The sequence below is a fragment of the Calliphora vicina genome, chromosome 1 (assembly GCF_958450345.1).
Source record: "Calliphora vicina chromosome 1, idCalVici1.1, whole genome shotgun sequence".
NCBI classification, from domain to species: domain Eukaryota; kingdom Metazoa; phylum Arthropoda; class Insecta; order Diptera; family Calliphoridae; genus Calliphora; species Calliphora vicina.
Window position 1 is genome coordinate 40,339,877 of NC_088780.1, and position 20,603 is coordinate 40,360,479.

The 20,603-nt window shown below is 28.8% G+C and overlaps 1 protein-coding gene across 1 annotated transcript; it reads left to right on the plus strand.

Moving 5' to 3' along the window:
* Positions 1 to 9,887: 9,887 nt before the first annotated feature.
* Positions 9,888 to 19,872, plus strand: LOC135958927 (transketolase-like protein 2). Its single transcript, XM_065509882.1, has 4 exons — positions 9,888 to 10,163; positions 17,190 to 17,525; positions 17,866 to 19,137; positions 19,204 to 19,872. Exons 1-4 carry the CDS (start codon positions 10,060 to 10,062, stop codon positions 19,379 to 19,381), a joined length of 1,890 nt encoding a protein of 629 aa, XP_065365954.1. The 5' UTR covers positions 9,888 to 10,059; the 3' UTR covers positions 19,382 to 19,872.
* The last annotated feature ends 731 nt before the right edge of the window (positions 19,873 to 20,603 follow it).

Consider the following 20,603-nt stretch of genomic DNA (forward strand, 5'->3'; position numbering starts at 1 on the left):
ATTTATAATATAACAAAAACGAAACTAACTAAATAAACTTTATTTATGCAAACACTACTGTGATTGACACACCGATAAAAGAAATAAAATTTGACAGTTGTCAGCTGTTTAGTTGAATGAGTTGCCGGACTTGTCTGTGTTATTGAAGTAAATTTAGGGTTCTATAGATGAAACGAAAAGCAACCTTGAATAGTCGACTTTTGGTAATAAATGAAGTCGACTTTTCAATATTTCCCATCAGGAAAACATTTAGCTTAAGAACTATATTCGAATTTATTTTCCAATTTTAATTTGACAAAAAAAATATTTTCTTATTACCATTTTTATCAATTAAAACAAATTATCGATCACGTTTAGACGCTGAGTAATTCAGTTAAAAGGTTGTACTTCGACTACAAAATAGGGTTCTATAAGTCGATTGTTCGAACAATCGACTTTTTGCTGAAAAAAGTCGAAATCGACTTTTTGCTGAAAAAAGTCGAAATCGACTTTTTGGTCGGAAAAAAGTCGATAAAATTCGACATTTTAGATTGTTAAAATTTTTATTTAATTTCAACATTAAACTAAAACTATTGCAATTTAGTACACTTGCATTTTTTGTAGTGTATGCTAATATAAATAATAAATAAATGATTATAAAATAAAGCTTTTTTCTACACAAAATTCTTTCAACATTCTTCTAACTATTATAGCCTTGATAAATTTTATTTTTATTGCTAAACATTACAAAAGGCGCATCAATAAATGTAGAAACTATATATTTTTTACAAGAAATGGTAAAAAGTTGAAAATAGTCTAAAAAAGTCGGAAAGTCGGCTTTTTAAAATTTTTTAATAAAGTTGACTTATTATGAAAAGTCAACTTTTTTAATATAAAACTTTATTAAATTTATTAAAAAATGTATTATATAAAATTTTTACAACAAAAATAAAAATGAATCTACTTTTCGACTATTTTAGTTAATCGACTATTTTATGACGTAAGCCTTTTTTGACAAAATGTCTATTGTTCGATAAATCGACTTATAGAAACCTAGTATTGAGTAGTCAAAAGTACCCACAATTTACTAGCCATATCCGTCTGTCCCTCTATATGTTGAAATAAACTTTCCGTAGCGCCAAAATAACATACATACATGATTCATACATCAATATATCCGGAATTCTTCCGGCTCAGTTACTATTTAAAATCGACAAAATAAGATATAAGGAAAAAAACCGGGATAACCTCGATTTTTGACCCATTTTTGATCTATATAATGATAGATATCTATATAACGATGTATATTTTTTAACCCAAATTTGTATTCATCAAAAAATTTTTATTTGTCATAAGTTATTTTTCCAAAAAAAAACTTTTTTAAAAATTAAAAAAAAATTTGGAAAAAAACTTTTTTAAAAACAATTTGGAAATATAAAATTTTTAAAAAATATTTTAAAAACAATTTAAAAAAAATTTTATTTTGTTTAAATAAAAATATTTTAAAAAAATATATTTTGGTGAAGGGTATATAAGATTCGGCACAGCCGAATATAGCTCTCTTACTTGTTTTCTTTGATGTTGTGATTAATAGGGCTGTGATATTGATGCAAATATATGGTGGTGGACTGTAACCCAGAATCAATTATGATAAATTTATTTTCCGAATAACAAATTGTAAGAAAATAGCATCGAATTTTTTAAAAATATTTTGAATTTATGTGAATATTATTTGCATGTTTTAAGATTTTTATTGCATATTTCACAACCTTTTAAATTGAGTTAGATGTCTTCATATTTCATTATTAATTCATAATTTTGATCATACATACATACAGATAAATCCATAAAGATGGATAAATTCATCCATTATATCATGGGCCAACTCCATAAACTTAATTTATGGAGTTGGCAGCAGCAGAAAAATAACCGCCATACCATTACCATGCCTCCTCCAGCAGTATCGCGCTTGAAGTCGCGTGTCTTACGTAACACATGAAACCAAATGCTGAGGATAATATGCCTCTTCGATGAGTTATTCAGCACGATAACAACCCCAAGCACTCTTCACATGTTGTTAAATCGTGGTAAGCACAGGAAAGAGTTTGGGTAATGGAATGGCCACCACAATTACCAGATCTAAACCTTTGGGAAATCGTTAATCAAAGAATCAATCTCGAAAATTGTACTAATTCAGATATTATGTTTCAAGAATTGGTAGATGCTTGGAACGCTATTCCTGCAAAATTTATTGCCAATTTGATAGTTTCACTGATTTGCCACGAAATATTAAGTTTTATAGACATAAATGTTTTCAAAGCAATTTGTTGCATATGTTTTGGCCAATGAAATATCAACCAATATGTTCTGAAATAAATTTCATATTCTCATTTTTAAAGCATTAATAAAAAATATTACAAGCACATGAATATTTTTTTTACCTTTAAAACTAGTTTAAACAACTTTTGTAAAACTCTGTTTTGGCCACCATTTTATCCCCCGTATTTTTAAAGCAAAATTTCCATACAAAATTTGACTTTAAAATGTTTAAATTTAAAATTTGTTTACCCCCTGTCTATACATGATAAATTTTTATAATGATAAACATCAAAATGGTTGTCAAAATAAAAAATTAGCAGGCATAATCTCCATTGATTAGTATTATTGCTCCGTTATGATAAAATTGTTAGTGCTTTTGCTTAGACAACTTTGTCTTGACAACAAACGTCACACAGTGGTATGAGAAAAAAAAGAGGGAAATAAATCTGTAACTTCTAAACCCTTAGTCCAATTTCACATACGCAAAGAGGAAGTGTTGTTGAGTTTAAGTTTAGAATTTGGACCTCATGAGCCCACCAGAAGCTGGGCCAGGGGTCCCAAAGTATTACACTTCGGGTATGTTCAATTTTAAAAATGATCCTAATTCCTCGTTTGTGTTCCGATTTAAAAAAAAAATTATATATAGAATCTTATCATCGAGCACTGTCAAAGACCTAACTCAGTTGTCAAAAACCTAAGTGGTGAGAATGTATTAGTAAAAAAACTATGTGAAAACAAAAACAACACTCGTATGTGTAACCATAGAGAATTATACATAGAGACGAGACACTCCGATTTGTCAAATAAAAGTACAACAAATAATATTTCTGATACAACAACAAAATACATTGACTAGCATGTATTTTGTTGTTGCAAGAGATAGGTTTTTGACAACAGACTTGGGTTTTTGACAATTCCGTCTCGTCTCTATGTTACCCTATGTGTGTAACTTTTTGAGTAATTTTTTTTGTTTGAGTTTTTTTCGAGTTTCCGCTCTCTATGAAAAGTACTTTTTCCAAAAAAAATAGCGAAAAATCGCCTTTTTTAATTTCAAATGCATGTAACTTTGGATTCAGTCATGATTTTTAAACAATTCCTTCTTTATTTGATATATACAAAAATAAATATGGAGAAAATCGGGAAATATTTGGAACCGCGGTCATCAAAAAACTGGATAAGGGTGGGTAAAAATGTTGAACATTTAATTTTCAAATGCGAATATCTCCTAAGCTATAAGAGATAATTGATAGTTAGAAATCAGAACACAAACGAAGAAATAGGATCATTTTTAAAATTGAACATACCCGAGATGTCCTACTTTGGGGACCCCTGGCACTTATTTTGGTACTTTTTTGGCACCATATGTATCTTTTAAACCAATCAAATCAAATAATAAAAAATATAAGTTTGGTACTTTTTGGAAATTCGAACCCTTAAGGGATAAAAATTGTGTTTATTTTTGGTATTTTTCATAAAATATTGTTACGTTTTAACCTTTTCAAAACGCTGGTTTATTTCCTTTAAATAAACCGGATACTTTTGATTGCAAATAAAAGCCGTTTAGTAGTTTGAAAATTGTAACAACTCTTTATTTCTTTAAAATGTACAACAACAACAGAATTAAATAGCCAATCAAGGTTTTTTATACACGTTTATAAATTCTCAGAATTACAGACACAATTTATAATGTACACGAATTTACTTGAAAAACACAACACACTTTAAGGCACTTAGATGATGTTTATTCGAAAAGCGTCTCTGATAAACTCACTCCCGACTGCAACCTCTGCCACTATTTATAACACTGCATTACCATCTAGAAAGCTCTTTAACTGTCTAGAGGTTTCTAATACATACGCCATCTGTGGCGTACTTTCTACAATGTTCTTTAACTGAATATTCGAATACAGCGTTGCCAACTTACGATCAAATCAACTGAAAGCTTTTATTTAACAATGCCCACAGATATGTTACAGTCTGCCATTACAGCACTGTTATTTGAAAGCATTATGCTACTTTTAAATCAGCCCTTAAAATCGTTATATTTGAATTCAAGTACAATTTCGTAACAATATGTTTTTCTATAATTTGATATAGACATACGAATATTTTATTATGAGCTCCCACCACGTTACAGAAATTTATTTGAATAAAATTTTACCACCTCAATGGGGATAAAAAAAGGTACCAAAAAGGGGATAAAATCGGGAAAATACATTATATTTGAAATTATTAAGCCAATTATGATAATTGTTTTAACATTGGCTCCTGGATTTATACAAAAATTAACTAACAGGGTGTTATTTGAAACTCGAGTACCAAGGTGTGTATTGGGCCAAATCCGGGTAAACAGTTTGGTACTTTTTTTAAAACATATTTATTCTTGGGCACATTAACACAGATTTTAATATTTTGAGACATGTCTGAAGCAATTTTGGCAAAATGGAATATTTTTAAATTTCAAACTTGAGGGGTGTTCAAGGAAAAAAAAGGGAAATTGGTACTTTTCTCCTAATGATACTTTTTTAACATTTTAAATTATTTCAGTTATCGACATTAAAGTTAGCTGATATGAATCTGAGTGAAGTTAGTGTTAGGAATAGGGTATAATATTTAGGTACCAAAATGTGAGAACTGGACTATAGGTACTTTTTTATTCATCTAATGGTACTTTTTCAATTTTATATGACAATGGACTTAGAAACATGAAATTAAGCATACATATATGGTCCTAAGTGAGTGAGAATTCTAAGGGGAGACTTTTTGGTACTTTTTCTTTATTCGAATGGTACTATTTTAAATTTCTTCACCAATGAACCTAGAAACATTAAATAAAGCTTATATGGACCGAGTGAGTGGGAATCCACAAGTGGCTGCTTTTTGGTACTTTTTCTATATTCGAATGGTATTTTTTTAATTTTCTATAATAATGGACCTAGAAATATGAAATTAAGCGTATATGGTCCTATGTGAGTGAAAATTCAAGCGGATACTTCATGGTACTTTTTCTTTATTATAATGGTACTTTTGTTAATTTTCTATAACAATGGACTTAGAAACATGAAATTAAGCATACAAGGTCCTAAGTCAGTGAGAATTCTAGGGGGAGACTTTTTGGTTCTTTTTCTTTATTCTAATGGTACTTTTTGTAATTTCTTCACCAATGAACCTAGAAACATGAAGTAAATCTTATATGGACCGGAGTGACCACAAGTGCCTGATTTTTGGTACTTTTTATATATTGTAACGGTACTTTTTGAATTTTCTGTAATAATGGTCATAGAAATATGAAATTAATCGTATATGTTCTAAAGTGAGTGAGAATTCTAGGGGGAGACTTTTCGGTACCTTTTCTTTATTCGAATGGTACTTTTTGTAATTTATTCACCAATGAACCTAGAAACATGCAATAAAGCTTATATGGACCCGAGTGAGTGGGAATCCACAAGTGGCTGCTTTTTGGTACTTTTTCTATATTCTAATGGTCCTTTTTGAATTTTCTGTTATAATGGACATAAAAATATGAAATTAAGCGTATATGGTCCTAAGTGAGGGAGAATTATAGGGCGAGACTTTTTATTTCTAAAAAATCGAAGAATTTCAAAACCGCGGTTTCGGTTTTAAAAAATTAAAAACCGATCGGTTTCGGTTTTGTGATAATCTATTAAATCTTATATATAAACAGGCAACACGTTTTTTTGTGGTACACTTTTAAGTATGCTATTGTCCACCAATATTGATGAAACATATGTATATGGTTTAAAAGGTTATTTTCTCTAGATTTGCAGAACATAATTTTTTTAAATACTTTTCATAAAAGTAGTAAAAAGCGTTTAAAAGTGGTCGAATTTCGGCCACCGGGCGATACTAGTATTAAGTATTATAGAAACAAAATTAGTTGATAATATAGGAAATTATATACAAATCAAAAATTCAAACTTGACGGGTTATGGTTTAGTGAATGCGAATTTAAAAATGATAATGAATGGTACTATTTCCTTATTGCAATGGTACTTTTTGAATATTTTATAATAATAAACCTAAAAATTTTAAATTAGGTACACATTTTTCATTTTCTATAATAATGAACCCAGAAATATGAAATTAGACATTTACAATTAGATTCACAAAGTGAGACTTGATAGTACTATTTCTTTCTTCTAATTGGGGTGGCGAAGCGCACCGGGTCAGCTAGTGATACATATTTGTCAAGTATAGACAGGGGGTTATGAATACGACCTTATGTATTTATACAGTTATAGAGCATGGGCACAAAATCATATTATTTTTTTTTGTTCATTAAAATCTTAGCCCTGTTATCCATATTATATTTTTCAAAATTATTAAAAGAAATGTGAATTATGTACATACATTTAAGCTGAATGTTGTTGTAATATCATCATCGACTCTATAGCTGCAGTATGTTTGTAGCATAACACATAAGTGTTAGGTACTTGTCCTACAAACGGAAAATTGTTAATAATAGAGTTCTTTTAAATTATCGTACAAATAGTGTTACTACTGGCTGGAAACATATACATATGTATAGCATCCAAACATATTTTTTAAGCAGTCCATCATAAAATATACCCTTACTTTTAGTTGCTATATTGTGTTAACTGTAATTATATATACCACAATTTCAATTTAAAACTGTAATAAAAACCAATCTATTTGGAAATTTACTTACCCAAAAATTAATACATTTTACATAACTGCGAACAAATTTGTAACAGTAATTAAGTTAACATTATTTTTTCATGAACTATAAGTATCTAAGAGATTGAATTAAATATAATTTTTATTATTAAATAAGCAGCCATATTTTACCTAAATTATTCTTTTAGTAAAATATTATTAGTATAACGCACTTTATTTTCTTGTGAAATAACAAAACCCCCAAATTTTAAAAATTATATACATACATACTATGGGTGTATTCGTCCCTACAACAAATGCTACAAAAGCAACCTCAACTGTCAAAAAATAATGAAATGAGAATTCGAAAATAACAAATCCTCGTGCAGAATATATAGAAAAATGTGTATTTCGCAATATTTTCAAACTCATATTTCAAAATGTTCATTATTTTTTAATATTTTACACTTTTTTCATTTTGTAACTTTCCATACAAAAGACAAATTTTGACAGTTGGGGTAAAACAGCTGATGATTAGCTGGCTAACGAGTACCCTTTATCAAATATACTTCAATTGCACTGTTGCCAGATTTTCCGATTTATCGCCATTTTGGCGATTTTTGTTAAAGTGGAAAAGTGCGATTTGATTTTAGTCATCAAATTGACGATTTTATATTTATTTACATCACGGTTTTCATATCACTGGTTCTGCAATAGGGTTCTATAAGTCGATTGTTCGAACAATCGACTTTTTGCTGGAAAAAGTAGAAAAGACTTTTCATAAATTACCAAAAGTCGAAATTTCGGAAAGTAGACCTTTTAAAAAACGAAAAAGTCGACTTTTTGTTTCAACTATAGAACCCTTGTCTACAACTGACATGAAATGCATAACATTAACACTAACATTATGTTGTTAAACCATGTGTTTACATGAAGTTTTAACAACATGTTTTTACAGCTGTTCATTAGGGTGGAGCGATTTTGATTTTTTTTTGTAATCGCTTAAGAATACCTGTTAAAAGTTGCCTTTTTAACTCCTAAATATACTCAAAAAATTTCATTTGGTGGATCGTATATATAGAGGTGCCCCCACATCATTATAATAATACAGAAATAAATGGCTCTAGAAAACGGTGGGAGTGGAAGTCCCCAATGTCTTCCTTATGTCTAGTAGCCTTGGATGTCCTCTATCAGTAAAAAAATAACCAAGTGATTAGGCCCACTTTCCTAAGCTACAAGTACGATTTTGTGGATTGGGTATAAAAGTACCCACTTCGGCATATGTGGGCTGTAAAACGTATAAAATGTGAATTTAGTTTTTCAAGTAAAAATTTGGTTTATTTCTTAATTATTGGATATAATTATATTGGCCTAACAATACATACAAATATTTATATTCAATAAAAACTAAAGTTTATAAAATATAAGGTTGTTTAATGACCATATGAAAAGTAGGCAATTTTTTGATTTTCAATTGTGTTGGGGCATCTCAAAACATCAAAATAGGCAGTAATCTTTCGTGCGTTTAACTTACTCATTAAAAGGCAACTTTATATCGCTATTCCATTGAAAAAAAAAAACAAAAAAAAAAATTGCATACATTATCGCTCCAGCTTTCTGTTCATTTCTGTATAGAAGATGGCATATAATAAAAATAATCCGAATTTAAAGAGCTAAAATTACTTGATATTAATAATATAACGAATCAAAATGAAAAATGTTATTAAGTTTTTGGAAAAAATTTCCCTTTTTTTAATTTCAATGCGAAATATTTTAGACATACTAATATTAATAAAAAATATTAAAACCGATACAACCTCGATTTTTTATCTATATCTGGATTACTAAGTCATTAATATAGACAATATGGATATCTAATGATAGATATTTCAATGTCCATTGAAACGATGTATATAAGACCAAAGTAAGTCGGACCTACAATGGATCAAAATCAGGAAAAACATTTTTTAACCGGTTTACCTAAAAATATTTAAAATTTTTATTTTGAAGTATAATTTGGTGATACTATTCGGCACAAGGTGTATTTAACAAGGTGACAGCAGTGGCGAATTGAAATAAATACAGGCGAATTCACTTATTTTTTATATATAGAGTTTGACATACGGGCGGATATTTTTTATATATGTAGTTTGACATTTGTGCGTGCTATTTCTATAATCAGCTGTTCTGCCGATGGCACCTTATTAAATGCACCTTGATTCGGCACAGCCGAATATAGCTTTCTTACTTGTTTAATTTTTAATTTTACTTTCAGTATTTTGACTTTTGGGAAGACAAATTTTTGTTTTTGATAGAACTGACAGCACCTTATGTGAATTCACCTTGGACGTGTACACAAGGGGGAGTCAGTCAAACAGCTGATTATTTTTTTTCGCTATTTGGTTCTAACAGTTGCCAAAGCGTGTTTTTATATTTAAATATCTACATATTATAATCTTATTAACAAAATATTTATTTTTTACATTAATAAGTAATACCCTCACAATTCAAATTCAAATCACAACACTACATTAAGTTTTAATACATATTTGTTTAATTTTTCAGTTTTGTTTTTTGACTTTTGGGAAGACAAATATTGATTTTGATAGAACTGCTACCACCTTATGTGAATTCACTTTAAGAATACGCATCAGTGGCAACTCTACCGTCACTAGTCGTCTACAAAGTAAATTAATAAAGTAGACTCAGTAGAACAGCTGACTATTTTTTTTACTTTGGTCTAATCTGTCAATTCACTTGTGGTTGTTGTGGCGAAAAATACAACAAGCTCAAAAGCAAAAACAACAACAGGCAACTTTGACAGCTCAGACCTTAAACCAAAAACAAAATTGCTTGTGGTTTTTGTAAATGTTGTATTTGTTGTAGTACTGTCGCTACTTTATTAATTTACTTTGGTCGTCTACTAACGTTGTATTAAAAAAATTGAATTGTCAGTTTGATTTCGAAAGCCGGCTGCTAAACAACGAAACAGCTCAGGAAACAGTAAAACACTGGGAAAATAAAAAGATTCATCAGTACAAAGTGCACGTTTATTTCTTTGCAAACAATTTTTGAGTTATTATTTAGTGATTAAACTTCTATAAAAATCAAAACAACGCCATCATGTCTTACCACAAGCCAGAAGCTAAAGCTGTTCAAGAATTGAAAGATATTGCCCATCGTTTGCGTATACATTCTATAACCTCCACGCAAGCCTCCAAATCTGGGTGAGTTTAGAATGTGTTTTTTCCACTGAACGTTGCAGTTGTATGTGCGTTTTATTAAAGGTTATAAAAATAATGTAAATAGGTATTAATTAAATATTGTAAAAGTGTTTTTGTTATTGGAGAGGGAAAAAGTAGTTTAACCTTCAGATTAGAATTACAATGGCATTGAAATTTAGTGCAATAACAGATTTTTTCATTATTTTTTTATTTAATTTTAAACCATTTTCAATGTGTTTTAATTTTGCCAAAGCAAACCTCAAAATGAAAACCACGTGTGTGGTAGAACATTAAATATGATAGAGAATTTTACTTTAGTTTAATAAACAAAATTTATTTGGTAGTAACTTAAAATGTTTTGATAAGGATTAATATAGTAACTTTTGTATTATATTAATTAATGACCTTTTTCGACCTTGTTCAACATTACTTGCAAAAAATGACAAACAAAATTTCAAATTACTGCTCACTTTACTAATGATTACGTTTCGGGTATTTGAGAGAAGAGAATAGAATGTTGGTTAATATTGTTGAGGTACTAAAAGTTACGTTACAATTTAGGGGTTTCATTTCAATATTAACTTACATGTTAAAGAAATTGCATTTTTATAGGTATAGAGTTTTTATTGTCCAGATCATGGCGAATCTAATAACATAATATTAGATTCGCCTTCGTCCAGATTGTGAAAAACAATTTCTTTTCTGTTTTATCATTGTTAATCTCTGCTGTTTAGCAAATTAAAGTTTTAAATTGTATATCAAACAAAAGCTAAATGTTTACTGTTTAAAATGGATTATCTTGAATATTTACTACTATATAACGATAAATTGTTTAGATAACGGAACACTAAAACTGTTTACAATTATTTTATTTAATATAAAGCTTAGGCAAGCTAACCTGATAGTCAAATGTTTGAAAAATTATATTATTTTCATTTGATATCTCGAAACATAATTCTCAAAGGTTTCACTAACCTAAACAGATATTTGAATTTCACATTTGAACTCAATTTGATATTAAATGTTATTCTCGAACCTTTCTCTAAAAATAAACACAATGATAATAAAGGCAAATAAAATTTTGTATTTTAACTAGAGTATCAAAAACCGAAAACTTGTCAACCGGTTTTTAAATTTCGGTGTTCTAAAACTTTGAGGTTTTTTGAGAAACTGTTTTTTTAATACGGTTAACCGGTTTTAAAGTATAGGTATATTTGAAAAACTTTGATAACATTTTTATAAATATTGATTTATTTTATAGAAAATTTTAAGATTTCGTAAAAAATATAAAATAATTGCATAAAGTTTAACGCCTTAAATATTCAAAAATGTAAAATTTGAGAGGATTTTGTATACAATTTTTAATAACTATTTATCTACCACAAAATTGCAATAAGATGGCAAAACAATCACAATTAAATTTTAATACGTAGGTATTAGTATTTAAAGGTAAATCCAAAAACACAATATGTAAATTAGAACCCAAATAAGTGTTTTTGTGTATAAATTGAATTAAAACTAAAAAGTTTATTTATTGCAATTATTTATTCTCCTAAAAAAAATAAATAAAAAAAGGTAAAATTGTATGTTAAAATCTATTTTTATTCATATGAAACAATGCAGAGTTTCCAATCTATGTGATTCAGAAACACTAACCGAAAATAATAATAAATTTTTCTCAAAAATTATTTGAAAATTACGATTTTCATACATACATATGTTTAAAATAAACCCATGTTTTTTTTAAAATTTTAAATCATTAAATTCGTCACGTAACGAAATAAATTATGTTTTTAAATTTATTAAATGGATGTTATAGTTTTGAAATGAAATTCTTTGAATAATTGAAATTTACTTTTGATGATTCACTTGCTATTTTATGTAAACCAACAACAGTTTACCATTGATATGCCAATTTAGGATCATTTTGATTTTTCAGTTTATATGCTATTGCGACTGCGGGGGAGCCGCAAACCTTTAATTTGATCTGTATATATTATAACCCCCATCCATATTTATAAAAACAATTTTAAATTTCTATACAAAATTTGATTTTAAAACGTTGCAACAATGCGTTGTTTAAATTTAAACAAATTTGTTTGTTGACGAATAGTTCGTTAAGAAATTTGAATTTATTTTGAAATTTATAAAAACAGGCTATAAACTTTAATTGTTATTGACTGCAAACTATTCACATTAGTCATCTTTGTACAGAGCTTTGATTTAATTAATTCAATTTGAGCTTAATTCACTAAAATCTTAATTCGGAATTAAAAAACGTCAGCCATTCGTTTGTTATAAACCTAATTAACTACAATTTATATATAATTAATGACAATTATCTTGTTATATTTAGAATATTTTTTTTTAGAAACAACTTTATTTTTTTAAAGCCCTCTTATGGAATTTATTATCAAAATCATTGCAATCTCTAAAAGCTAATAATTGCATACCCTGCACTCTTATTAAAATTATTATCGCCTGATTTTATTAAACCAATCATCGCAATTGTAGTGCATATTTCCTATTACCTTTTTATTTGCGAATGATAACAGAATTTTGTCATTTAGCAACAGTTTTTTTTTATTATTAACACAATGCAATAAAATACAAAAGCACTTTTGTTAATAGTTATACATACATATTATGTTAATTTATGATTACGTTTTATTTGGACTTTCATTAATTTACAAACTATATACCTAGTAGGTATGCATTTACCTCATACATCCATTTGTGTTGTGTATGACACCCAAAGAAAAATATTAATCGTTTTAATATTTAAACTCACTAAATAATTAAAATTACTACATTTATTATATATGGACATATGTACCTACAGTGTTTGACAATTCAATGGAAACTTTTCCAAATATTCAATGAATAGGTCAAAAACCCCAAAAAATCTTTAGGAATTTTTTTTTTTTTTAGTATTTTATCAAAAGTTCGAAAAAATTAATTCTTAATTCCATTTTCTTTTCTGGCATAAATGATGCATTTATTCTGCCTTTTACCCTTCTTTGTGCTCTTTTCTGAAAAAAATGTAGTTTGGTCGTGTTCTTTTCTAATAATGTTACCCTAAAACCCTGAATATATGCTACATGTTTCACCCTCAATTTTATCAAAGTGTTAGAAATGCACCACTTTTTATGTAAGCAAAAAGTATAGTTTTTTAATTAGAAGCTACATAAAAGAAAATTGCATAAATTTTAATGATTTTGTTCTATTGTTATCGTTAAAAATGCAACACATTATGAGGGCATGGGTAACAATTAATAAATGGTACACAATATATAGGCAACATTTTGTGTCAGAAAAGAAAACACCAATAGACTTAAATCATTGGTACTTCAAATGTATTGAATTAATTATTTTGAGAATTCATTAGTTATATACTTATTGCATGATTAAAACAATAAAAACGTTGGTGGCATTTTCTGACAATTTTAATGACACGGTATTTTTTTGTATGGGGTATGTGATGGAAATCGATTTCGAAAATGAAACGATTTGAAAATGAAAAAGTATGTGATGACATTTTCGCTTTATTTGTATCACATTTCATCCATAATAAATTCTGAATTTTGAAATCGATCGAAATTCATCACACCTTTCCAAATCGTTCGTTTTTAAAACGATCGATTTTCATCAAATACCTGTTTAAGTGTATTGTTCGAAAAATCGACTTTTTGCTGAAAAAAGTCGAAAACGATTTTTCATCTGCTAATTTCTTCGAACAATCTATTTGTAAAACCCTAATTTCTACAATCCTGTTATAAACAGAATGGTAAATAGAATTTATAACTTTTTCCGTTTCATAAGTTACATAAAGTAGGTATAGGTTCGAATTCACTTTTGTTTTTTTCTAAAGTATGCAATTTCTAATTTCTAATTAGTATGCAATTTTCGTAAATGTTCAAGGTTGTTTTTTTATAAAATTTAATTAAAAGCAATAAAAAACAACATATTTTTTGTTAAACAAAAGCCTATTATGAATATTTAAAATATCTTTAATTAATGCGGAAACCGATAATCGATATAAACAAATTTACATACCAGACACACCTCTCTGAAAAAAAAACTATTTACCTAAATTATAACTATGTATGTATAAATATTGGCAAAAATTATGAATGTAGGTTATCGCAATTTAATTCAAGACATATTAATAGTTCGCACTAGTTTTTTCTTGATTCTTTATCAATACTACAGACAATGATAACACTTTAATTTTTCCAAATACGCAAAAACGAAACATGTGCTATGTGCCCTTTAACCAATCTTTTTAGTATTTTATTGCTAAAAAGTTCTCTTTTTAAATCTACATGGGCTTCATATTAAACATATTTAATACTTGTGGTATACACACTAATTTATTTATTTTTGCATACATGTGCCGGCCGGCAGCCGGCTAGACAACTATTTCTTGAAAATAATCAAAAGATATACAAATATAAACAAATTATGAGCAAATAGAGTACAGACATAATAACTATACATACATACTATATGTATAGTACATATACATACATACATAAGTGGAAAAGACAAGCCCCCACATATTGTTTTGGGGCCACGTGTGTGAGAAACTAATACATACTTAGATTTTATTTTTGAGTGTATATACTAGTGAAGACACAAAATCGATAACAATATATATACATAGTGATCATATGAATAATGCATACATACAGTGAATGACAATATAATGAAAACTTTTTTTGAATATAGTTATTCCATAATTTCAGTTTTCAAAAACATTACCTTTTATCAAATACATATCACATTTTTAAGATAAATTCAAATTTACTTAATTTTGTATTAAAATATAGTAAATTTCAATTTCATTAATGTGTAGCAAAAATACAATTATACCTACCTAGAATGTAATTATATATCTTAGCATTGACAAAACAATGGAAACTTCTACCAGAAAGAAAACTCAAAATTTAAAAACTGATAGAGGTTCAATAACCTCTATCTTAGATTTTCATGAAAATGAGTTTTTGATAGCAAAATAATGACCAAACAAGTACATCCGTGGTATAAATTTAATTTATAAGAAAAAAATATTTTTGCTGAATGCAAAACCCTCTATATTTTAAAATAATTACTTTTAATTCAATTATTTTGTATTATTTCGATTTGCAATATATGCTTTCTTATTTTATATTTTAAATTAAATAAAGCGTTTTTGAGATATCGCCTATTCCGTGTTTATATACTGTGTATAGGTATACTGTATATGTATATCAAATCATCGGGTTTCTGGTTTAATCGGTTAACCGAGCAACTAATTAATCGGGGTTTATATTTATTCGGTTAATAATCGGTTAATTTAAAATTATTCGATTAACCGAATAATGTCTAATTTAAATTGAAAATACAACCACGAATTTTGCGTACAAAAACATAAAAACAAACAAAACATAACAATTCAACCAAAAAATAATAGCAAATATGGTATTTGAGATCCTTTTTGTATACACATTTGAGTTTTTTTTTTAGGATTTTAGTGAGATCTTCTGAAATAATCTTTTAAAAAAAGAATATATTTTTTTTCCTTTTAAACGATTTTTTTCTTTAGATTTAATAAAACTTGACTTGGAAAAAATTCTCTCTCTGATTGTTGATATTGGAGATATCGGAATATCCAATATCTCAGTTTTTTTTTAGTTTTTTCTAAGCATATAAAATCTTTCGTTATACCATTGGTGTCCTTTTTGGATTGTTTTAGATATTGAATACATACTTTTGATAGTTTTGTTTAGTTTGTCCCGGTCCACACTGTGAAACATTTGCTGCAAAACATTTTTATTTTTAGCTTTTCAGTTTTGACATTTCTGTACAGTACGAATACGAACGAATAAATGTCTACTCAACAAAAACTTCATGTACATGAAACAAAGTTCCCTTTTTCATTCCTCTTTCCCCTTTCATCAACAAACTCAAATGTTTTGCAGCAAATGTTTTACAGTGTGGACCGGGACTTTCATTAAGTTCTTTACATGTAAATGTAAACAAAGTTTCAAATACATATAAATTAAATATGTATGTCAGTTGTTATTCTCAAAAAACATTTTTTCGGATGTTCGAAAAAATATATAATTTTAATTTGAAATTTGTATTTGAATTGAAATGGAAAAATAAATACAAAAAAATATGTTAAAGTGCAAAAAAAGGAATTTCGGTTAATCGGTTAATCGACACAAATTAATCGGTTTATTTTTTATTTTTAAAATCGGCAATTTTAAATTATTCGAACAGTTAACCGTCCAAAATTAATCGTTTAACCGATTAACGGTTAATCGATTGAATACCCTATTATATACATATATGTATAAGAGAGACCGAAAATAACTGGTCCACTTTCATTTTATTGATAAATTCAAAGACTTAATCCTTTGTTGTTGTATTATATCACTGATAGTGATTTTTAAGATAATAATTAGGTTAATCGTTGAGAAAAACAGAAAAGACAAAATCACAGTTAATTTTTTTTTTTAAAAAAGTCAAAAAAAAAAAATGAAAAAATTCATTAGATGCAAATCAAAATGCACATTAAATCATGGAATGTCAAATGTTCAATTTCACAAAATATCGACAATTTTATAAAAAAATCATGTTTAGGAAAAAAATGTAAAATCGAAAATTGTATTAAAAAATCAACAATTTTTAAAAAATTCATAGATTTTTTTTTTAAAACCACCAATTTTCAATTTTTTTAAAAAATCTGCAATTTTACCAAAAATTATAAACTTTTTAAAAAATTCAGCAATTTTGCAAAACAGGATTTTTTAAAAATCTGCAATTTTACAAAAAATAACACGTTTTTTAAAAATCGTATTTAATATCCAAAACTATCTTTTTAATATCCATGCTATAAATCTAAAAATATCACCTGCAGGGAAATAAGATAACTTTATTTTTTTAGTCTTTCGAAAAATATTTTCATTTTGCCAAACAAATTCTTAAAATATTTATTACTATGTGTGAATGTATATCTTATTTTCTTTTTATTTCTTTTAGCCATCCCACATCATGTGCCTCAATTGCCGAAATTATGTCGGTATTGTTTTTCAATACTTTGCGCTTGAACTTGAAATTCCCTCGTGATCCCTCAAGCGATCGTTTCGTTTTGTCCAAGGGTCATGCTGCCCCCATCTTATATGCTGCCTGGGCTGAAGCTGGTCTTTTCCCAGTTGAGGACTTGCAAAATTTGCGTAAAATTGATTCCGATTTGGAGGGTCATCCTACACCTCGTTTGAATTTCATCGATGTTGGTACCGGCTCTTTGGGTCAAGGTGTTGCTGTTGCCGCTGGTATGGCTTACGTTGGCAAGAATTTCGACAAGGCTGATTACAGGTATGTCTGGAGCAAAATCATTGTGAAAAACTATAAAAGTTTTATTTTTTTTAAACAATTAAATTATTTTAAATGCTTCTGTAATTTTTAGAAAGTTGTAATTTTTTAAATTAAATTTTTAAAAAATGTTGTACATACATACATATTTTTTTTATAAAGACCTTTCTGAAAAAGGCGTTTTTTAAAAAAACAAATTTAATAAAAAGGAAGGTGTGCATTTTTAAATTTTTTTTTTCAAAAACTTTGGAAAATATTTTTTAACTTCAATATTTTATTGATCCCTATATAAAATTTTTTCTGCACACATATTTTACTTTGCCCTGTTTTTTCTTACCCACAGAACTTACGTTTTGGTTGGCGATGGTGAATCTGCTGAAGGTTCCATCTGGGAATCTCTACATTTTGCCGGCTACTACAAATTGGATAATTTGTGTGTCATTTTCGATGTCAACCGTTTGGGTCAATCCGAACCCACCTCGTTGCAACATCAAATGGAAGTGTACCGCAAACGTTTGGAAGCTTTCGGTTTCAATGCTTTGGTCGTAGATGGTCATGATGTTGAAGAATTGTGCAAGGCTTTCCATGAAGCTGCCACCACTAAGAACAAACCCACTGCCATTATTGCCAAGACCTACAAGGGCAAATTCTTCCCCAACATTGAGGATTTGGATAATTGGCACGGCAAACCTTTGGGCGACAAGGCCAATGAAGTTATCAAGCACTTGCAGGGATTAATGATCGATTCATCTGCTCGTCCCGCCGCCTTGGCACCTCAAACTCCCACCAAGAGCAAACCTGCTCCAGTTGTAGACATTACAAATGTGAAATTGAACACACCACCAGCCTACAAGTTGGGTGAGCAAGTTGCTACCCGTTTGGCTTATGGCACTGCTTTGGCTAAGTTGGCTCAAAACAATGACCGTGTTATTGCCTTGGATGGTGATACCAAGAACTCCACCTTCTCCGATAAATTGAAGAAGGTCTTCCCCGAACGTTATATTGAATGCTTCATTGCCGAACAGAATTTGGTGGGTGTGGCCATTGGTGCTGCTTGCCGCGATCGTACTATTGCTTTTGCCTCTACTTTTGCCACTTTCTTCACTCGTGCTTACGATCAAATTCGTATGGGCGCCATTTCACAAACCAATGTCAATTTCGCTGGTTCCCACTGTGGTGTTAGTATTGGTGAAGATGGTCCCTCTCAGATGGGCTTGGAAGATGTTGCCATGTTCCGTACCATTCCAGGCAGTACTGTGTTCTATCCTTCTGATGCTGTCAGTTGTGAACGTGCCGTTGAATTGGCCGCCAATAAAAAGGGTGTATGTTTCATTCGTACCTCTCGTCCCAACACAGCCGTATTGTACGATAACAATGAAACCTTCGTTATTGGCAAAGGTAAAGTAGTCAAGCAATCGGCCAACGATCAAGTTTTGTTGATTGGTGCTGGCATTACTTTGTACGAATGTTTGAATGCTGCTGCTGAATTGGAGAAGGCTGGTGTACATGCTCGTGTCGTTGATCCATTCACTGTTAAGCCTTTGGATGTTGATTTGATTGTTGAAAATGGTCGTGCCTGTGGTGGCCGTATTGTCGTCGTAGAAGATCATTACCAGTAAGTTTTTCTTTGCAATATGTTTCTTAGGAAATATTTAATATTTGATATTTTGCTTTTTTTCAGACAAGGTGGTTTGGGAGAAGCTGTTCTCTCAGCTTTGGCTGATAAGCGTGACTTTGTTGTCAAACATTTGTTTGTGCCCGCAGTGCCACGTTCTGGACCCTCCACTGTTCTCATTGATATGTTCGGCATTTCTGCTCGCCATGTAGTTACTGCTGTCAATGATGTTCTTAAATTGTAAATTAAGCAGTTCTTATAGTACTACATACCATGTACCCATCAATTAATCAATGAAGCTGCATATATGCATTCTATATTTGTTAGCATTTATCCACACAACACATACACGATGCATATATACTGCATTTGTTTCTCTTTATCTCTATACTTTATTATTTTATGGAATATTATTTCGTTAGTAATTTAAGTAAATATCTGGGCATAATTTATGGTAGTGTTTATTCTTAACAAAGCATTTGTTGTCATAAATCTTAAGATTTCATTCCTTTAATTTTTGCACAATCAACAAACAATGAAATACATCTACAAAAAAATAAGAAATAATTATCAAAAAGACAATAGTAAATAATTGTTTCAGGGGGCTATTTTTGTCTCAAGCATTATTAACTTTGTAAACATTACAAAAATACAAACAATAGAAATTTTTATACTTTTTTTCATAGTGTTTGAAATAAACTTATACTACTCTATAATACTAATGTTAAACAAAAATGTGTTTTATTCTAAATTAAATAGCGAACTAGGTACAAAAGGATACTAAGTAATAAGTCCAATAAAAGAAATTGAGAAAACTGGAGTAGGGTGGTAAACATTTTGAAAAAATAATTTTCAAATGCTAGGAGATACTAGCAAGCTATAATATATATGTAATTGTAGTGCTCGACAAGGAGATTCTGTATATCGCTCATTTACTAAAAAAGAATGTCATAACTCAAAAAAAGACGTTTCGAAAAAAACGGTTTTGAATGTTTTATGACATTTAAGTATTTCTTAAATAAATTTTCAACCAAACATTCGATTTCAAAAATAAAACATAATTTAAAGTAGATGTTAATAAGTTTCTAATCCGTATTTAACCCAAATTATTACTTGTCAAATATACGAGAAAACATGACTTTTAATTTTGATGTTTACAACCAAAAAAAAACACTCAAAAAATAATTGACTTTTTTGAAAACTGATAAAACTACATATATGAAAGACTATAGAACGGCTCATATTTTGTATTACCCAGTTCAAGATTTATTCCCCCTTTTTATACCCTTCAACATGAGTGGCAAGGATATATATATGTACGTATATAAGTTTGTCATTCCGTTTGTAATTTATACATTTTTCATTTGCGACCCCACAATGTATATATCAGGGCACATTTAGAAAGGTGACTGCGATAAAACAGCTGATTTTTTTATTCAGTTTGAATTGTCAATTCACTTGTGGTT

Bases quoted from the DNA above. Each gene is read 5' to 3' on its own strand.
- LOC135958927 (XM_065509882.1), top strand. From the start codon at position 10,060: ATGTCTTACCACAAGCCAGAAGCTAAAGCTGTTCAAGAATTGAAAGAT. The intron at 17,526-17,865 runs GTATGTCTGGAG...TCTTACCCACAG, and splicing joins TTCGACAAGGCTGATTACAG to AACTTACGTTTTGGTTGGCG. The intron at 19,138-19,203 runs GTAAGTTTTTCT...GCTTTTTTTCAG, and splicing joins GTCGTAGAAGATCATTACCA to ACAAGGTGGTTTGGGAGAAG.